The sequence below is a fragment of the Gorilla gorilla genome, chromosome 2 (assembly GCF_029281585.2).
Source record: "Gorilla gorilla gorilla isolate KB3781 chromosome 2, NHGRI_mGorGor1-v2.1_pri, whole genome shotgun sequence".
In the NCBI taxonomy this organism is placed as follows: domain Eukaryota; kingdom Metazoa; phylum Chordata; class Mammalia; order Primates; family Hominidae; genus Gorilla; species Gorilla gorilla.
Genome location: NC_086017.1, coordinates 51,596,334 through 51,616,311, shown reverse-complemented (window position 1 = coordinate 51,616,311; position 19,978 = coordinate 51,596,334). Strand labels below are relative to the sequence as shown.

The 19,978-nt window shown below is 37.8% G+C and overlaps 1 protein-coding gene across 11 annotated transcripts in view; it reads left to right on the top strand.

Annotated features, from left to right (window-relative positions):
- The window catches only part of ULK4 (unc-51 like kinase 4), a 715,846-nt gene that overhangs the window by 246,614 nt on the left and 449,254 nt on the right, over nucleotides 1-19,978 (top strand). For all 11 annotated transcript variants that reach the window (XM_055381350.2, XM_063703713.1, XM_055381348.2 and 8 more), the window contains 4 exons: nucleotides 261-382; nucleotides 537-593; nucleotides 10,498-10,549; nucleotides 10,652-10,746. In XM_055381350.2, coding sequence (XP_055237325.2) covers nucleotides 261-382; nucleotides 537-593; nucleotides 10,498-10,549; nucleotides 10,652-10,746 — 326 coding nt within the window. The remainder of the gene's footprint in view (nucleotides 1-260; nucleotides 383-536; nucleotides 594-10,497; nucleotides 10,550-10,651; nucleotides 10,747-19,978) is intronic.

Below are 19,978 nucleotides of genomic sequence, written 5' to 3'. Positions count from 1 at the left end.
ATAATAATTTATTAAATTTTATTTTTCATTTCCAAATGAGACGTTAAGTTTATTTATAGTGTCTTTGCAGAATATCACATTCTGTCCCCGGAGGCCATAAGTGTCTGTTGTAATTTCAGTACTTGTGAATAAGTATATCTGCTGATTTTATTTGGAGATTAATTACCTTGGAAGTCCCATGGGTATTCAAGCAATGACCAGTGGCTCCTAAGTATTTGTGGTTTTTAACCTCCACATATGCTCTGGGCTGTGCTTCACAGGTGACATTCTTAACTCCTTGGCTAATGTTTCTGGACGTAAACACCCATCAACAGTTCAAGTGAAACAGCTGAAGATGTGTCTCCCCCTGATGCCTATAGTGCTTCACCTCGTAACTTCACAGGTACTATTGTATTGAGGAGGAAAAGGATATAAATTTGCCTGTTCTCTTTGTAAACTGGAGCTGAGAATCCTCAACTCAAAACATTTTTTTTTTTATTGAGCTAACGTTGTACATAGCTTCCAGAATGTAATCTGTAGAAACTCTCATCACACAGGTATTTCGACCTCAAGTTGTGACAGAAGAGTTTCTTTTCAGCTATGGAACTATTCTTGTGAGTAACACGAAATTTTCCTTGTTTCTAATAAAATTGTGACTGCCTCTACTGTTTGTAGAATTTGATGTCAGAATGAGGTAATTTAAAAATCCTGTTGGTATTTATTTGTCTCTAGGGAAGTGACCTTTTAATATTTTTATCTGTTGACTGTAATAAAATTTGACATTTGGAGAAAACACATTCTCTCCTGATAATGTATTTTGTTCAGAGACAACCCAAATAGGGTAAATATGTCCACAGAAACACTTTCATAGATTTTGGTATTAAACATCATGAAAAAATATAATAAAACTGGTGATAATGGAATGCTGGGAATATAGTATCATTATTATTTACTTCGGCTTATATTGTCCAATCATGTGCAGTTTCTTTTTTTTTTTTTTTTAAGACAGAGTCTTGCTCTGTTGCCCAGGCTGGAGTGCAGTGGTGCGATCTCGGCTCACTGCAACCTCCGCCTCCTGGGTTCAAGCGATTCTCCTGACCCAGCCCCCACAGTGTCTCTTCTTATGATGGCATTTCTATATGTTAAGCTCAGTTTAGCTTTTCCTTTAATTTTGAGGATACAAGTAGAAATGAAAAGTTATTGCATTATCTTTCACTTCTGTTTTTGCTCACAAAAATTCTTTTTGTTTAGCTCATGAATTATGTTATCTTTTTCCCTTGCCAGTAGTAGTTACAGTATATATGGTTGATAAAATGAGGAGGGAAATACAGAGGGAAAGCTAAAACATTTGTCACAGAGCTTCTCCAGTCTTACTTTGATATTAATAATAAACTGAACAGAGATTTTCAAAATGCCATAGAGGTAACTAGTTAAAATGAGGTCAGCATCTCAATTTTATTGTTAGTTTGGAATTTTTTTAAAAAAAAGATTGCCACAGCAAGTGAGGATATGATTTTCTAGAAAGTTCATCATAGGGTGAAATATGATGTTTATAAGTATAAATGTTGAGTGACGGTTGCTGATTTTTAGGAAGCAGTGCAGTAAAGGTCCCTTTGTGCTCAATTTCAGATTTTTATCATTTGAGTACTTTGAATCTTGAATTCCAGAAAGGCTATAATTTTGGTACCACATTTATGAATTTGCAAATTATGAGAATTTTTATTTACCACCATCTTTTTACCTGTTTTTAAGTACAGCATAGGCATCATTTTAACATGGCTATGATTTTTCTATTTACAATTCCATTGCGCTGGCATATTGATGCCTGAAATTAGTAATTTTGTCATGGTAACCCACCTTGGATTATTTTGGCACAGTGTTTGTTTGGGATAGGTATAATTGTCTTGTGTTCTTTCTCCCTGTCTTTTTTTTTCATGTGTAGTATTTTCTTCTGCCTACATTAACTGAGTATGCTTTAGGTTTTTAAGGAACTACCAAGATTTTCCAACAGAAAAGTCTTTATGGACTTTCAGAAATTCTGTGTATATTGGGGAGAACTCGTCTGCTCCTTGTAATTCTGTGTTCAGAGACAAGGGAGGAGGCCACACTGAGTGTGTCCATAAAGACTTTTCTATGGGTATTCTGTTGGGTCTTTTCAATATAGGCACCTTTAGGAAATGGAAAATAACTTGGCTGGTGTAGAGATCATTAAGATATTGAAAAAATTTTAGCAGTTTTTTTCTTGATAGTATCACCCAATTAGAGGAAGTTTAGGGAAATAAAATGAAAGTCTTTTGCCTCTCTTCAGTCTATTTTCGTAGTTTGAATCATGCCCAGTCCCAGAATTCTTGAATTATTTTTCTTATTGTGTTTGTTTGTTGGCCTTAACTGTGTGTTCACCTTTTGTGTACTCCGTGTTAATGGCACTGATGAAATACTAGCAAAGGGAGAGAATTATTGACTAAAATTCAGGACCTGGATTTAGTTATCCATACAGTTCTTGTGCACATTATTGTGAATTGTTGAGAGTTGAATGTTGCTTCTATGAATTCATAATTTTTCCAGAAGATAGCAAAAATGTTACTCAAGTTACAGTGCCTTACTGCTGCTATGAGGTCTAGTCTACTCATCCAACATTCTACAGACCCTTAGAAATTTACATTGCAAATTAGCATATTAAAGCCCTTTGAGTTTTCTGCTTTAAAATAATTTTTAATTTTTTTTAGGCAAAGGCTTCCTAAAATATTTGAGAGGGCTTTTTTTTTTTTCTTTTTTATGGTGGTAGTGGTGGGGATGCATAGTTATGAACGTTCTGTAGCCCAATCCACAGAACGATTATGTGAAATTGTCCGGAGCATAGTGCTTATTTGGTTCTGGTGACATAGGGAAGTAGTCCATTCATATTTACATACTTAGCATTGTGGAATTTTTTTTTGCTTGTTTTTTTGCTTTTTTTCTTTTTTTGAGACAGGGTCTTGCTCTGTCACCCAGGCTGGAGTGCAGTGGCACAATCAGGCTCACTGCAACCTCCGCCTCCCAGGCGCAAGCAGTCCTCCCTCCTCAGCCTCAGATGTAGCTGGAACTATAGGTGTGTGCCATGCCTGGCTAATTTTTAAAAATTTTTCAAAGAGATGAGGTTTCACCATCTTTCCTGAGCTGGTCTTGAACTCCTGGACTCAAGTGATCCACCCACCTTGGCCTCCCAAAGTGCTGGGATTATAGGCATGAGCCACCTCTCCCAGCATTGTGTTTTGAAAGACTTATTGGTACATCTGGAGATAAATATTATTTCAGTATTTCTCAAAATGTATCTCATGTAGTAGCTATTGTCTTATGGCAGGCATATTGTCCTTTCATATTTTAAAGATATGACTTAATTGGGATATTCAAGCTTAGTCCACTTTTAGAAGCTGTATCCAGTAGCAGCAAGCCAAGAACTTCTTGGCTTCCCCTGAGGCAGCTCTTCATGAGCTGCTGGCCTGCCTTGGGGTGGGTGTAGAGATAGCAGCCAGGGTTAGTGTGATCTCTGTGCATTAGAAGGGTTCTTAAGGAGCAGACTGGAGAAGCGGGGATTGGAACTGTGCTTCCCATTGACTTCAGTTTTATAATGGCACTAGGGCATGGTTTGCCTGTTTGACCTACAGACATTTTTTTTTTTGGTACAAAAATTCAGGATACTTCTTATATATGGAGGCATAAATACAAGAATTAACTTTTTGTAAATTTTTTTCCCCCAAGGAAAATGAAGTTTTGGTCACCTTATATTTTAAAGAGACTAGCATTTGGAAACAATTCAGCAGAGTAATTTTAAAGCATTATCAAGCTTTGAAAGACTCCTGGAAAAAGAGGACTACCCAGCTGATAATTGCTATTTTCAGTTCTTATTGGCAGAAGCAGCCTGTTGTCTTACTCAGCTCCCTCTCCAGGTTTCAGCAGTCTAGTCTCTGGGGAAGTTCTGTGGTGAATACCATGCTTCTTTTGGGCCTCCATTGAATTGGGCTGGGAAACAGGAAGTAGTAAATTAAGGAAATATTTTCAAGAGCTCATGATGTGTATTAACCTAACATTCACTATATTTCTTATGTCCTTTTGAAAATGCATTTGATTAATGAGCAGAGGAAGCAGGCTTTGTTGTGTTTAAGTTCTGGCCTCATTAGTTTATGAAAGTATGATGGCTTGTGGTGGTTATAGTTTTCTACAAAAAATAACTATGAAAGGTTATACTTCCTGCCCTCTGTAGATTTTTATGTAAAGGAATGCTGGTTTATTGATAGATATTGGCTTCAGCTGCAGAAAAGCCAGAGATAGTGCACTCTTGTATTTTTGAAAACATGATAGTATATATTTACTTATTTGTTGCCACCTAGATATTCTTGTCCTTTTTCCTTTAACATATCATGAATTTGTATCCCAGTTTGCTGTAGGAGCTTTTTTTCAGCCCCTGTTGGGGATCACTGAATGATATTGAGAGCGCTGGCACACACTGCTCCACACCCCCTAGCCAGCAGACCTAGCTCAGGGTGGGTGGTCTTTTTTGCTCCCCTGCTGAAACTCCCATCTTTGAAGTTTGCACCATGAGAAGATATTGTGTCACCCCCTGTGTTGTGGTCATCTGCAGATTTCTGGGTCATTGGCCTTTGTTCCTCAGCATTCCTTTAGCACTTGGCTCACCAAGAGCCTCTCCTTGCCTCTCTTGCATCATTGGTGGGGAATTTGATATCCCTCTGAAGGATCCTTCCAGTGCCTCAGCCTTGCAGCTCCCTGGCTGCTTCTCTCCCCAAGAGCTTATCTGTCTTCTCATCAGCTGCCTGCTCCCATGGTCAAACACTTGACCTTACTGTCAGCATCCGCTTGTTGGCCCACCACCCCTAATTTTCAGATCATTTCCTCTCCTCCCCAACTCCCACAACCCTTCAGCTCCTGTGAGACTTAATTGTTCCTACCTGCTTTCTGCTCACCATCCTGCCCTGCCAGGGCTCTGCTTTTTCACTTTCTCTTTACTCCACCTAGAATGCCTGGTCCAGCATTAGTCACAATCTTTTTTTTTTTTTTTTTTCTGAGACAAGAGTCTCCCTGTGTCTCCCAGGCTTGTGCAGCGGAGCGATCTCGGGTCACTGCAACCTCTGTTTCGTGGGTTCCAGCAATTCTCATTCCTCAGCCTCCCAAGTAGCTGGGATTACAGGCGTGTGCCACCACTCATGGCTAATTTTTGTAGTTTTTGTAGAGATGGGGTTTCACCATGTTGGCCATGCTGGTCTCAAACTCCTGACCTCAAGTGATCCGCCTGCCTCAGCCTCCCAAAGTGCTGGGATTATAGGCATGAGCCACCACGTCCGGTTCTCTGGCAAATCTTAATGCTAGTTAAATTTAAGTCTCCACCTACCTACCCTAGCCCTGCTTTGAGTAGCTAAATATGGCTGGGGGCAGGGGAGGGGGAAACAGTGCAAATGACAGGTCTCTCTTAAAATTCACATCAGCCAATGACTATATGTTCCTTTCTCCTTGAATCTCCAATGCCTCCTACCCCGTCCTCACTCTCACCTCATTATGCCCTATTACACTGAGAATGAGAAGGAAGAAGTATATCAAAAAATACTGAAATTGGTAAATGAATGAAAAATTTGTGGGAATGTTTAAAAAATTAAATAGGGGAAGTATAAGGTAGGAAATAAAAGAAGCCCATAATTCTTCATAATAAATAATAATAATTTCAGCATTTAGACAAGCTTTATTTATATATATATATATGTGAAAAAGACAGTACATGTGAGTGGTTAAAAAGTCGCAAGGGAAGAGAAAGGCAGAAAAGGCAGTGAAGCATACCTCCTCAGGTTCCCAAAGGAAGCAATGCTTGTCCTTTCCTGTGATCTCTTCCACAAAAATTATTCACATCACCAGCATTTGTGTATTATGTGTATATTTTTAAGAGAATTACACAGAAGGGGTTGTTGTTACATACACTACTCTGTGTCTTCTTTACTTAGTAATCCGTAGACATTTACGTACATATGTTTAAGTCAAAAGATCTCTCTCTCTGAGTTTCTTATTCAACATAAAATTTATATTTTATTCGATAAAAGTTATGTGCCCATTTTGGAATTACGTGAAATGATTTTAATAAAATTATCATGAAAAGCATACATTGCTGCTTTTAAAAATTAACTCGGCCAGGCATGGTGGCTCACGCCTGTAATCCCAGCACTTTGGGAGTCCGAGACAGGCAGATTACGAGGTCAGGAGATTGAGACCATCCTGGCCAACGTGGTGAAACCCCATCTCTACTAAAAATACAAAAATTAACTGGGTGTGGTGGCGCACGCCTGTAGTCCCAGCTACTTGGAAGGCTGAGTGAGGCAGGCAAATCTCTTGAACCCAGGAGGCGGAGGTTGCAGTGAACCGAGATCATGCCAGTGCACTCCAGCCTGGTGACAGAGCGAGACTGTGTCTCAAAAAACAAAACCAAACCAAACAAACTCCATTTTAAAGTCCATTTTGTTTATTTGTAGACCAAAAAAGAATTGAAGATGTCTTCTGTTTTCACTTTTTAAAGGGCTTGCATTTTATAGGCTTTCTGATTTTCTTTATAACCTAGACAATAAATGTCTTTAAGTTTTTTTTCTTATTTTAAAGGTAATTTATGCTTATTTAAATTATAATTCATGCTTATTAAAGAAAGTGTGGAAAAGTGTAGTGAAATTTGAAGAAAATAAAATTATCTGTAACTCTACACTAGGAGACAACCATTGTTAACATATTGTTGTTTTCTTATGTTTTCCATTCATGTAGATGCATTTGTATTGTAGAAACAATTGTTTATGTATCTATAACATGTATGTGACATACACAAATAAATATGGTTGAGACCTTCTGTATCCATAGATTTGTATTCTACCTTTAAAAAACTTAGGTTGCATTTAAGTATTTTCCTATTACTTTAAAACATTCTTTTTAAAAACATTTTAAAATTTAATTTTAAATTGACGAATAAGAATTGTATACATTTACTGTGTACAGCAGATTGTTTTGAAATATGTGTACATTGTGGAATGGCTAAATTGAGCTAATAAACATATCTGTTACCTCACATATTTGTTTTTGTGGTGAGAAAACTTGAAATCTACTATTACCAGTTTTCAGGACTGCATTTTTATTGACTATACTCACCTACTGCAACCTCTGTTTCGTGGGTTCCAGCAATTCTCATTCCTCAGCCTCCCAAGTAGCTGGGATTATAGGCGTGTAATCCCAGATCTTTACTTTAGATCTCTTGATACCTTATTCCCTCTATATAATCAAAATTTTGTGTCCTTTGACCAATGTCTTTCCCCTACCCCCAGTCCCTGGTAACTACCATCTCTTCTCTACTTCTGAGTTCAACTTTTTTAGTTCCCACCTGTAAGTGAGACCACATGATATTTGTCTTTCTGTGCCTGGCTCATTTCACTTACGTAATGTTCTTTAGGTTTATCCATGTTGCCACAAATGACAGGATTTCCTTTTTAAAACAATTCCATCGTGTATATTTGCCACATTTAAAAAATCCGTTCATCTGTTGATGGACAGTTGAGTTGATTCTATATCTTGACTATTGTGAAGAAAGCTGCAGTGAACATGGGAGTGCAGATATTTCTTCAACATACTGATTTTATTTCCTTTGGAGATATATATATATATATATGTATATGTATTTATTTCAGTAGTTGGATTGCTTAATCATGTGGTACTTATATTTTTAATTTTTTTGAAGAATTTTCGTACTATTTTTCATAATGGCTGTACTGGTTTACATTCCCACCAACAGTGTGCAAGAGTTCCCTTTTCTGTACATCCTCACCAGTCCTTGTTATCTTTTATCTTTTTGATAATAGCCATTCTTATGGATGCGAAGTGATATCTCATTATAGTTTTAATTTTCCTTTCCCTGGTTAGTGATGTTGAGCATTTTTTCATATACCTATTGACCATTTGTATATCTTCTTTCGAGTAATGTCTATTCAATCCTTTGACTTTTTTTTTTCTCTTTTTTTGGAGACAAGGTCTTGCCCTGTCACCCAGGCTGGAGTGCAGGGATACCGTCATAGCCCACTGCAGCCTTGATCTCCTGGGCCCGAGTGATCCTCCACCTCAGCCTCTGAGTAGCTAAGGCTACAGGTGCATGCCACCATGCTTGGCTAATTTTTTATTTTTCTGCAGCGACAGTCTTGCTATGTTGCCCAAGCTGGCCTCAAACTCCTGGCCTCAGATTATCCTCCTGCTTTGGCCTCTCACAGTGCTGGGATTATAGGTGTGAGCCACTTCACCTGGCCTGGCCATTTGAAAACATTGGGTTATTTGCTTTCTTACTATTGAGTTGAGTTCTTTATATATTTTGCATATTCACCCCCTCATAGATATGTGGTTTACAAATATTTTTTTCCCATTCTGTAAGTTGTCTCTTCACTCTGTTGTTTCCTTCAGGGTGCAGAAGCTTTTTATGTTGATGTAATCCCATTTGTCTAATTTTGCTTTTGTTGCTTGTGTGTTTGGGTCCGATCTAAAAAAATTATTGCCCAGACCAATGTCATGGAGGTTTACCCCTTTGTTTTTCTCTAGTTGTTTTGCAATTTCAGGTCTTATGTTTTCTAGCATTTTAATGGTTACTCTTCTGTTTGTGTGAACTATATATAGCTTGGTATAATTTCAGTAAGATTCAAAAATACACAAACAATATACTATTTAGGGACACATGTATGTGTGTTAAAACTATTTTAAGAAAACTAAGAAAGTGATAAATACATGATAGTGGTTATCTCTGGAAGTGAGGTAGGCAGATGGGATGGGGGAGTTTATACAACCAATTGGGGATGTCTTAGTTCTTAACTTGAGTAGTGGGTTTAAGGGTTTTCTTTGTAACACAAAATACATACCTATGTTCTTTTGTATATGTCACATAGATTCTATTCTCTCTCTCTCTTTCTATATATATATATATATATATATATTTTTTTTTTTTTTTTTTTTTTTTTTTTTTTTGAGACAGAGTCTTGCTCTGTCGGCCAGGCTGGACTGCAGTGGCATGATCTTGGCTCACTACAACCTCCGCCTCCTGGGCTCAAGCAATTCTCCTGCCTCAGCCTCCTGAGTAGCTGAGATTACAGGCGTATGCCACCATGCCTGGCTGATTTTTGTATTTGTAGTTGAGATGGGGTTTCACCATGTTGGCCAGGCTGGTCTCGAACTCCTGACCTCAAGTAATCTGCCCGCCTTGGCCTCCCAAAGTGCTGGGATTACAGGTGTGAGCCACTGCGCTTGGCCTATGTTAGACCAATTTCTACTGTGGGCTAATTGCTTATACTTAGTTACTTTTTAGTTCCGAGGTCATCTTATGTTTTATTTGCTATTTCTTACCATATATAAAATAATATATGTTATTTTGTTTAATATATATTTAATTTTATATATATTTAATATGTATATAAAAATATATATGTATTATTTTGTTTACTACGGGCAAGAACTCCGTTGCAGTGTTCTTGCAGTCAGTAACATGGGTGCTCTGCCTAGCATGGTAGTGATTGTTTCATTGTCATGGAGTACCTTTTCTGTCCAGAGCATTTGGCCAGAGACCAAGAAGCTCATTCATCTGGGGAGCTGAAGCCTCAGAGCTCACAGCCGAGCTACTGAGGCTTTCCTCTCAAACAGCAGTGGGAGTCATCCTGCAAAGGAGGCACTAGCATGGTGCTTGGGAGCGCAGATAAGGGGGTTGGAATAAGAGGTATCTAGGAGGAACTCAAAACAGTGGCGAAATTTGAAGACAGGCCTTGAGAGCGAAACTACTGTCTTGACACAGTTTGTACTCAGGGTAGCTAAGGCTTGATTGACCTTCCTTTGAGATGACTGTTTTCCCTGGTCAGGTGCCATTCGAACTCACTTCTGATATGGCGAGCAAGTAATTGTGGTGTATTATTGGACATGGTTATGTATCAGTTATATTATTCTCACTTTTGCAAATGCTTATGTTAACATTGACTTTATTCCAACATTAAATCTCATTGATAGTGATTTGTATATTTAAAAATGATTCTTTGGGACGCCAAGGCAGGTGGATCACCTGAGGTCGGGAGTTTGAGACCAGCGTGACCAACATGAGAAACCCCATCTCTACTAAAAATACAAAATTAGCCAGGCGTGGTGGCACATGCCTGTAATCCCAGATACTCAGGAGGCTGAGGTGGGAGAATCACTTGAACCTGGAAGGCAGAGGTTTTGGTGAGCCGAGATCGGGCCACTGCACTCCAGCCTGGGCAACAAGAGCAAAACGCTGTCTCAAAAAAAAAAAAAAAAGATTATAGTTTATACTTTATGTATATTATTTAATATACTTTTGTAACTATAATAATATAATATATAGAGAGTATTTAATACTGTCTATGAGTTATTAAAAACAATAGGTACAGTTTTGGGCAAAATGTAAACTACCTATATTTTATTTCAGAGTTACTTTGAAACTCTATTTATTAAAAATTTATTTTTTTTCAGAGTCATATTAAATCTGTAGACTCAGGAGAAACGAACATAGATGGAGCCATAGGTGAGTAGACCCTGGAACATTTTGTGTCTTTGTTTGAGGTACTTTGATATTGTGATTTAGAACATGTAAATAAACACCTATAACAATTAACTGTATTTCTAGGACTGACAGCATCAGAAGAATTTATCAAGATCACATTATCAGCTTTTGAAGCAATAATACAGTATCCTATTTTATTGAGAGACTATCGCTCCACGGTCAGTTCTGGCAGCTTTTGAAAAAAGCTCCTTTTAAATTTACTTGGTAATTCTTTATATAAAGAGACCTCATTTACAGTGCTTGGCTCATATGTGTTCCTCACATGATATAACCATTCAGAAACCCCCTACCCTGGCAGGATGAACATAGGAAATCCCTTCCCTTTGTTGACTTTCTTGGCGTTTTTCTTTATTATTCTCTTTCCTTCCTGGTCCACACCTATCCCTCAGCCTACTTTCTTCTTGCCTGATTATTTGTTGCAACTGGTAGTACAAACCTTCAGTGCAAGGTTTCTCAACCTTGGCACTAAAGGCATTTTGGGATGGGCAGTTCTTTGTTATGGGGCTGTCCCGTGCATTCTGGGATGTTTAGCAGAAACCCTGACCTCTACTCACTAGATGCTGGTAGCCCCACTCCGTCTCCCTTCAGTTATGACAACCAAAATTGTCTCTACACATTGACATATGTCCTCTGGGTGGCAAAATTGCTCCCATTTGAGAAACTGTGCCTTAGAAGGATTCTTAGGTGAGCTGCTTGTTGACTTTAGGAGAAGGAAATCCTCCCTCCCTTTCTTTCTGCAGAAAGGTCCCCAGAAGAGGAGCCAGTTAGGAAGACAATTAGCTTATGGTGCAAGGAGCAGTATCAGGTTTTGCCAGGCAGTGGCTTTCCCTAGAAGCTGCTGTGGAGCAGACACATGGTTCCATCTTTCCCTCCTTAACTTTCCCATCTCCCACCCCTGCCCCTCTCACTGAAGCACTGGTATAGGGAGGAGGTGTTTCTTGTACCCCAGCTCATGCCTGTTTCCAGTGTTCTGTCCCATTTAGCATTTGACCCAAGCAATAGTGACTGCTTTTAGATAACAAATTATGTGGGCATCCAAAGCATAACCCAGCAGAGAGTTTGATGTGAAAATGTTTTTCAGATTTCCAACAACTAACCCTAAAGGCAAAATTTTAGATAGCAGTCAATCATGAGTTGTGAATTGCCTGTAATAATGAATAAAAGTAATGAATTTAGAAATAAAAACTGTACTTAGAAAAGATATTATGAAGTAAAGAAAAAGTTGATTTTGACACCTTCATGGTCACATAGATACCATTGTAGAACTGAATTCTTCAGTTTGTTTCCTCACATATTTCTCCACCCTCTGCCCCCACCCTTCAAACACAGTTAACTTGTTTGTGTGTGTGTGTGTGTGTGCGCATGCACATTAAATCCTTCACTTAAATACTATATTCTGTGGCTTCTGACATCTTGGAATTAGCTCAGTTCTACTTTGGGTTTTTTTTTTTAAGACAGATTTAGAAATTTGAATTTATAAAACATGGCTTAGAATGCCATTGTTTCATTTTGCTAATAGCTTCTGTTTCTTTGTTCTTTGATTGTTGTAATGATTGTTATTTCCTTTCTTTTTCTCTGGGTCTATTTTATATTCCTTTTCTAACTTTTTGGGGTAAATATTTAGCTTGTTAATTTTTCATATTTCTTCTTTTCTAATTTATGCATTTCAGATTAGGTTTAAATACTGCTTTAGCATCATCCCACAAGTTTTGGTATATATAGTTTTAATCTTTTAGTTAAAATATTTTATATTTTTCTTTATTGACTCATGGGTTATTAATATATATGTATTTAAATGTCATATGGATACATTATATTTATCTTTGTATATTGATTTCTAGTTTAACTGCTTTGAAGTTAGAGAATGTAGTCTGGATGATTTTAATATGTTGAAATTCATCAAGTCTTGGTTTATAGCCCATTATGAGGTCATTTTTTGTAGATACTCTGTATGTTTGAAAAAAAATACATATTTTGCAGCTGTTCCGTGCAGTGTTCAATATATGTTCATCAAGTAATTTATTAGTTATCTTGTTCAAATCTTGCTGTTGGCCGGGCATGGTGGATCACGCCTGTAATCCCAGCACTTTGGGAGGCTGAGGCGGGCAGATCACTTGAGGTTAGGAGTTCAAGACCATCCTGGCCAACATGGTGAAACCCCGTCTCTACTGAAAATACAAAAATTAGCTGGGCATGGTGGTGTGTGCCTGTAGTCCCAGCTACTCGGGAGGCTGGGGCAGGAGAATCGCTTGAACCTGGGAGGTGGAGGTTGCAGTGAGCTGAGATTGTGCTGCCGCACTCCAGGCTGGTGACAAAGTGAAACTCCATCTCAAACAAAACAAAACAAAACAAAACAAACACTTACTAATTTTGGCCTGCTTTTTCTATAAATTACTGAAAGAGATGTGTATAAATCTCCTATTACTATTATGAATTTATCTCTTCTTGTAGTTCTGACAATTTTTGTTTTATGTATTTTCAGGCCATATTATTAGGTGTATGCAAATTTCAAATTATGTCATCTTAGGAAATCAGCCGTGTATCATTGTGAAGTTGCCCTCTTTGTATCTAGTAATGTTTTTTGCCTTACTCTACTTTGTCCCATTCTAACATAATCATGCAAACTTTGTTTTGATTAATATTTGCCTGCTATATGTTTTTTCATTCTTTTCCTTCAAACATCTACTTTTATGTTTTAGATCTATGTAATAGAAACATCATATAGTATTTTTAAATTAATTTGTCTGGGCCAGGCGGGATGACTCATGCCTGTAATCCCAGCACTTTGGGAGGCCGAGGCAGACAGATCACATGAGGTTGGGAGTTCAAGACCAGCCTGGCCAACATAGTGAAATCACATCTCTACTAAAAATGCAAAAGTTAGCTGGATGTGGTGGCACTTGCCTGTAATCCCAGCTACTCTGGAGGCTGAGACAGGAGAATCGCTTGAATCTGGGAGGTGGAGGTTCAAGCCACTGCACTCCAGCCTGGGCGACAGAGCAAGACTCTATTTCAAAATAAATAAATAAATAAATACATACATACATAATTAAAAAATTAAAAAATTAATTTGGACAGTTTTTTTACTTCTAACTACAGCATGTACTTCATTTACACACTGTAATTGTTGGTCTGTTTGGACTTCATTCTACTATATTCTTTCAAACATTGTCATACATTATTTTCTTCTTACCTACTTCCACTTGTTTTATTGACATTTTATTTTTCATTTTGTTTTTTCCCTATATAAGGTTGGTATTTATATATTTTCTTTCTATTCTTCTACTGGTTACTTTAAAATTTACATCATGCCTACTAATGTATTAAAAGCTAAACTTAAAAAGAAACTTTCTTTTCTTTTAGTAATATACAGACCTTAGCCTACTTAACTCCACTTAGTCCCCTCATGATGTATATGTTATTGTTGTCTGGGATTTTGAAGTCTATCTTGTTTTGTTTCTCTCTTTTAAATATCCACCAGACTTTACTATCACTACTTTAATATAGTTAATGTTCATTTACATTTATTCACGTATTTACTACTTTTGTATGCTTCTTTTCTTAGTTTTCACTCCTGTCTTCACTTATTTCTGACTGAAGTACATCCTTTATAGTTTCCTTTAGCTTACATGTGCTGGTGGCAAACTATCTGTCTGATAAAGTCATTCTTCCTTGAGGGATATTTTGCTGAGTATTAAATTTCAGTTTGGTAGTTGTTTTTGGCATTATTTTTCAGCACTGCCCAGATGTTATTTCATTCTGTTATGTTCTGAATTGTTGCCATTGATAGGTTGGTGATTAATCTCAAGTTTTTCCTCGGAAGGAAATCTCTGTTTTTGTCCCTTGGGTCCTTCTAAAATGTTTTTGGGGGAGGTGGTGTAGATTTGGTTTTCTGTAGATTCACTATGATGTAACTAAATATAAATTTCTTTTTTTACTTATTCTGTTGAGGATTCTCTGTGCTGCTTGAATCTGTGGATTGTTCTTTTTCATCAGTCTGGAAAACTTTCTGCCATTATCTCTGCTTACTCTTTGACTTGTTCTAGCTCCTTCAGCAATTCAGATCACATATACATTAAACTTTCTCATTTTTTTCTAATTCTTACTGTCTTTTTGTGTATTCCAGCTTTTTCTTTTTTAGTGTTATATTCTGAATGATTTTATTTCTTTTTTTTCCCTGTCTTCTACTATGCCCCTTCTGCTGCCCCATATAGCAGTTGAGTTTCTAATTTTGGTTATTTTTCATTTGTAGAAGTCTGTCATTGCTAGAAATTCTGCTTGTGTTTTTTATTTTCAAATCTGTATTGCTTTTTATAATTTCCTGTTCCCTGTAGATATTTTCTAGTGCGTGACTTATTTATTCATGTTTGTTAAATGTAGTTCTACAGTATATGTGGTAATTCTAATATCAGAAGACTATGAAAGTCATCTTTTGTCTGTGGTGTCTGTTATATCTTGTTCTTGCCCAAATCTTCCTGTTTTCTTGGAGGCCTGAGTATTGTTTATCCTTGCTGGTCATTGTCCCTGAAATCCATTAGCGAGCATTCCCTGAAATCAACTATGGATGTTCTTTCCTCCATAGTGTGTTTCCTTCTGCCAGGCACCTAAGGGCTCTGCCAGTTGGGACAGTACCTCAGATCAGCATCATTTGTACCCAATGTGCAAATCCCTGATAATGTAGGTCTGAGATCATAACTTCCCAGGGCAGCCTCCTCAGTTGTCAGGAGTGTGAATGCGTGTGGAGGGGTTGGTGAATGAATCTAGTTTTTCCTTACTTCGAGAGTATAATCTCCTCTCTGCAGGTGCCCATTTCTGTGTAAGGTGACTCATAAAACTCTGTATGCTAGGAGGATGGGAGTGCAGGGGTCTCACTGATAACCTTTGTTTGTGTTGTTGCTAAGCGCTTCCTGGGCAGTCAGCTCCATGCTCTCATGGTCTCAACTCTCTGCCTCCGGTTTTCATTCAGAAACTAGTCTGAAAGCTCCCCCTGTTTTCAGAGCTTAGGGTTTAGGGTCTTTATATTTTATCTGGCGTTTTTCATTGTTTTCAGTAAGAATGTTAATCCAAGTAACAGTACCCAGTATAACTAGGAACCTGTTTGTCATGGTCATTGTCATAGCAATGAATTCCAAGTCATCAAATAAGATATGACTTGCTGGGACGTTACTTATTGATTCTTTTGCCTAATGAGCAATAACCTATGGCTAATTTGTTAAGATCCAGTATTTATAAATATCTATTTTGCATTCAAATAGAAATTAATTTTCTAATCATATGAAATGCAAGCATACTAATTATTGTAACTACAGCGTCTATTAGAAGAGGTATTACTGCAACTTACTGGCTTCATAAAAATATTTTTTAATGATATAACTCATGAGAAATTTTCTAATTACCTCTTTTTGAGCATGACTGGAATACATGAAGATGAAGATCCAACACCCCAAGGAACATACTGTTGTTTGAAATGTTAGCACACATGGTGTTCAAGGCTGCTGATCAATACTATATTGTATGGAAGTGGCTAAATGCATTTGATTCTTGCTGAGCACAAGCACTTAATTCAGATTTTTCCCAGAGTTTTAGACCATTTAGCTCCTCAGAGTTGAAATCATCAATCTGGCCTATAGGACAGTGAGAAAGCCACGATTTGTTTTGTACAGCGAATTTGTTACCCACTCATGGCGGTTTCGGAAAATATTATTAATAGCACAGGGGAAATAAAGATGACTTCTTTATTAGAAAATTCTGGCTGCAATATACATAATTTGATTAAAATATATTTCTATTTAACTTTAGAAAGTAAGCTAAGCCTTAATACATTTTAACAAAAAGCCTATCCTTTTGTAAATTCTTCAGGGAAAGGCTGGAGGCTAATAAATAATGAATAATCTAGCTTTAAACCAGTTATTTGAGTTAATACTTAGTGTTGGTGGGGACATAGAGCAAATGGAACCCAGAAACACTAAGCTCAGTGAGAGTGTACATTGGTACACCTACTCTGAAAAACTGTTGGGCAGTAGCTACTAAAGCTGAACATATGCATATACTGTGACTCAGCAATTTTACTTCTAAATATATATTCAATAGAAATGAGCTAAAAGTGCTCATAGCTCCAAACTGGAAACCAAATTCCCATCAACAGTCTATGGATGAGTACATTATGATCTAGTCAAATGATGGAAAGCTCTTCCACAGAGAAAACAAATGATCTACAGTTACACTTAACGACATGGATAAATCTTACAAATTTAATGTTGAGCTAAAGTTAACAAATACGAAATACCATGATTCCACTTGCAAAAAAATTAAGAATAGACAAAACTATTCCAAGTCATGATAGTGGTTACCTTTGGGTGGTGACTGGTAGGTTGTGTCAAAGGGGGCTTCATAATGTCCTGTTCCTTCATCTAGGTGCTACTTACATGAGTATGTTCATATTGTGAAAATTATCTGAATTGTATATTTAGGATAAGTACATTTTTAGTTATCTTATTTGTGAATTAAAAATTTACATAAATATGAAAAAAGGTTTAGAACTTGGTAAAGGTAAGCCTATATACAGGTTGATTATCCCTTATCTGAAACACTTGGGACCAGAAGTGCTTCAGATTTTGGATGTTTTGGGGATTTTGAAATATTTGAATTTTTGGAATATTTGCATTATCCTTATTGGTTGAACATCCCTAATCTGAAAATCTGAAATTCTCTAATGAGCATTGCCTCTGAGCGTCATGTTGCTGCTCAAAAAGTTTCAAGCTGGGCATGGTGGCGAGCTCCTATAGTCGCAGCTACTTGGGAGGCTGAGGTGGGAGAATAACTGGAGCCTAGGAGTTCAAGGCCAGCTTGGGCAACGTAGCTATAACCCCATTTCTAAAAAAGAGAAAAAAAAGTTTCAAATTTTAGAGCATTTCAGATTTTAGATTTTTGGATTAGGAATGCTCAGCTTGTATATACAGTCATGCCTTGCTTAAAGATGGAGATACATTCTGAAAAATGCCTTGTTTGGTGATTTTTTGGTTGTGCAAACACCATAGAATGTACTTACACCAACCTAGATGGTATACCCCATTACACACCTAGGCTATATGGTATAGCCTATTGCTTCTAGGCTACAAACCTGTACAGCATGTTACTGCACTGAATATTGTAGGTGATTGTAACAAATGGTGAGTATACCAATAAAAGATGTGAAAATACCGTATAAAGATAAATGTTACACCTTTATAAGATATTTACTATGAATGGAGCTTGCAGGACTGGAGTTGCTTTGAGTGAGTCAGTAGTGAGTGGTGAGTGAATCTGAAGGCCTAGGACATTACTGTACACTACTGCAGACATGATCAACACTGTTCACTTAAGTTACATTAACTTTATTTAAAAATATTTTTTGGTCTGGCACAGAGGCTCACATCTTCACCTGTAATCTTAGCACTTTGGGAGACTGAGGCAGGAGAACCACTTGAGACCAGGAGTTCAAAGACCAACCTGGGCAACATAGCGAGACTCTATGCCTACAAAAAATTAAAAAAACAATTAACTGGGCATGGTGATGCATGCCTGTAGGAAAAAAATGTATTTTTCTTTCTTCAATATTAAATTCTCTGTATCTTACTGTAACATTTTTACTTCATAAATTTCTAAAAACTTTTTGACTCTTTTGTAATGACACTCATTTTAAAACACACATTGTACAGTTCTACAAAAATATTTTCTTTATGTCCTTATTTGGTAAGCTTTTTTCTCTTTTTGAAATTTTTAATTAATTTTTTTATTCTTTCTAAACTTTTTTGTTAAGAATGAAGACAAAAACACACACAATTAGCCTGGGCTTACTCAAGATCAGGGTCATCAAGATATTGTCAGTAAGCAATAGGAATTTTTCAGCTCCATCATAATCTTATGGGACCGTCATCATACATGTGCTCTGTTGCTGACCGAAGCATCATTATGCCATGCATGACTGTATATATATATTTAAAGTTAACTGATATGAATAAGCATCTCTATCTATCTTTTATTGGTGTGGATTCATATTCTATATTAGCTTTCTATTGCTGCTGTAACAAATCACCACAAACTTATTGGTTTAAAACAACACAAATTTATTATCTTACAGTTCTGGAGAGTCAGAAGCTTAAAATGAGTTTTGGGGCTAAAATGAAGGTGTCAGTATGGCTGTGTTCCTTCCAGAGGCTCTAAGGGAAGGATCTGCTTCCTTGCCTTTTCCAACTTCTTGAGGCCACCTGGATTCTTAGGCTTGTGGCCCCTTATTCCATCTTCAAAACCAGCAGAGCAGCATCTTCAAATCTCTCTCTATCCTCTGCTTTTATTGTTACATCTTCTCTGACTCTGACCATCTTGTCACCCTTTAAGGATCCTTATTATTATATTGGACCCACCTGAATAATCCAAGATAACTCTCTCCTCTCAAGATCCTTAACTTAACATCATCTGCAAATTCCCTTTTGCTATGTAAATAATAAATTTGAAGGTTCTGGAGATCAGGACTATAGGGACCAGCCCCACAGGGCTGGTGGGTTTTTCTCGCCGTGTGCAGAGGCGAGAGATTGTAGAAATAAAGACACAAGACAAAGAGATAAAAGACAGCTGGGCCCGGGGGGACCACTGCCACCAAGATGCGGAGACCAGTAGTGGCCCCGAATGTCTGGCTGTGCTGTTATTTATTGGATACAAAGCAAAAGGGGCAGGGTAAAGAGTGTGAGTCATTTCCAATGATAGGTAAGGTCACGTGGGTCACATGTCCACTGGACAGGGGGCCCTTCCCTGCCTGGCAGCCAAGGCAGAGAGAGAGAGGGAGAGAGAGAGACAGCTTACACCATTATTTCTGCATATCAGAGACTTTTAGTACTTTCACTAATTTTGCTACTGTTATCTAAAAGGCAGAGCCAGGTGTACAGGATGGAACATGAAGGCGGACTAGGAGCGTGACCACTGAAGGATAGCATCACAGGGAGATGGTTAGGCCTCCGGATAACTGCAGGTGGGCCTGACTCACGTCAGGCCTTCCACAAGAGGTGGAGGAGTAGAGTCTTTTCTAAACTCCCCCGGGGAAAGGGAGACTCCCTTTCCCGGTCCGCTAAGTAGTGGGTGTTTTTCCTTGACACTGAGGCTACTGCTAGACCATGGTCCGCTTGGCAGCGGGCGTCTTCCCAGACACTGGCGTTATCGCTAGACCAAGGAGCCCTCTGGTGGCCCTGTCCGGGCATAACAGAAGGCTCACACTCTTGTCTTCTGGTCACTTCTCAGTATGTCCCCTCAGCTCCTATCTCTGTATGGCCTGGTTTTTCCTAGGTTATGATTATAGAGCGAGGATTATTATAATATTGGAATAAAGAGTAATTGCTACAAACTAATGATTAATGGTAT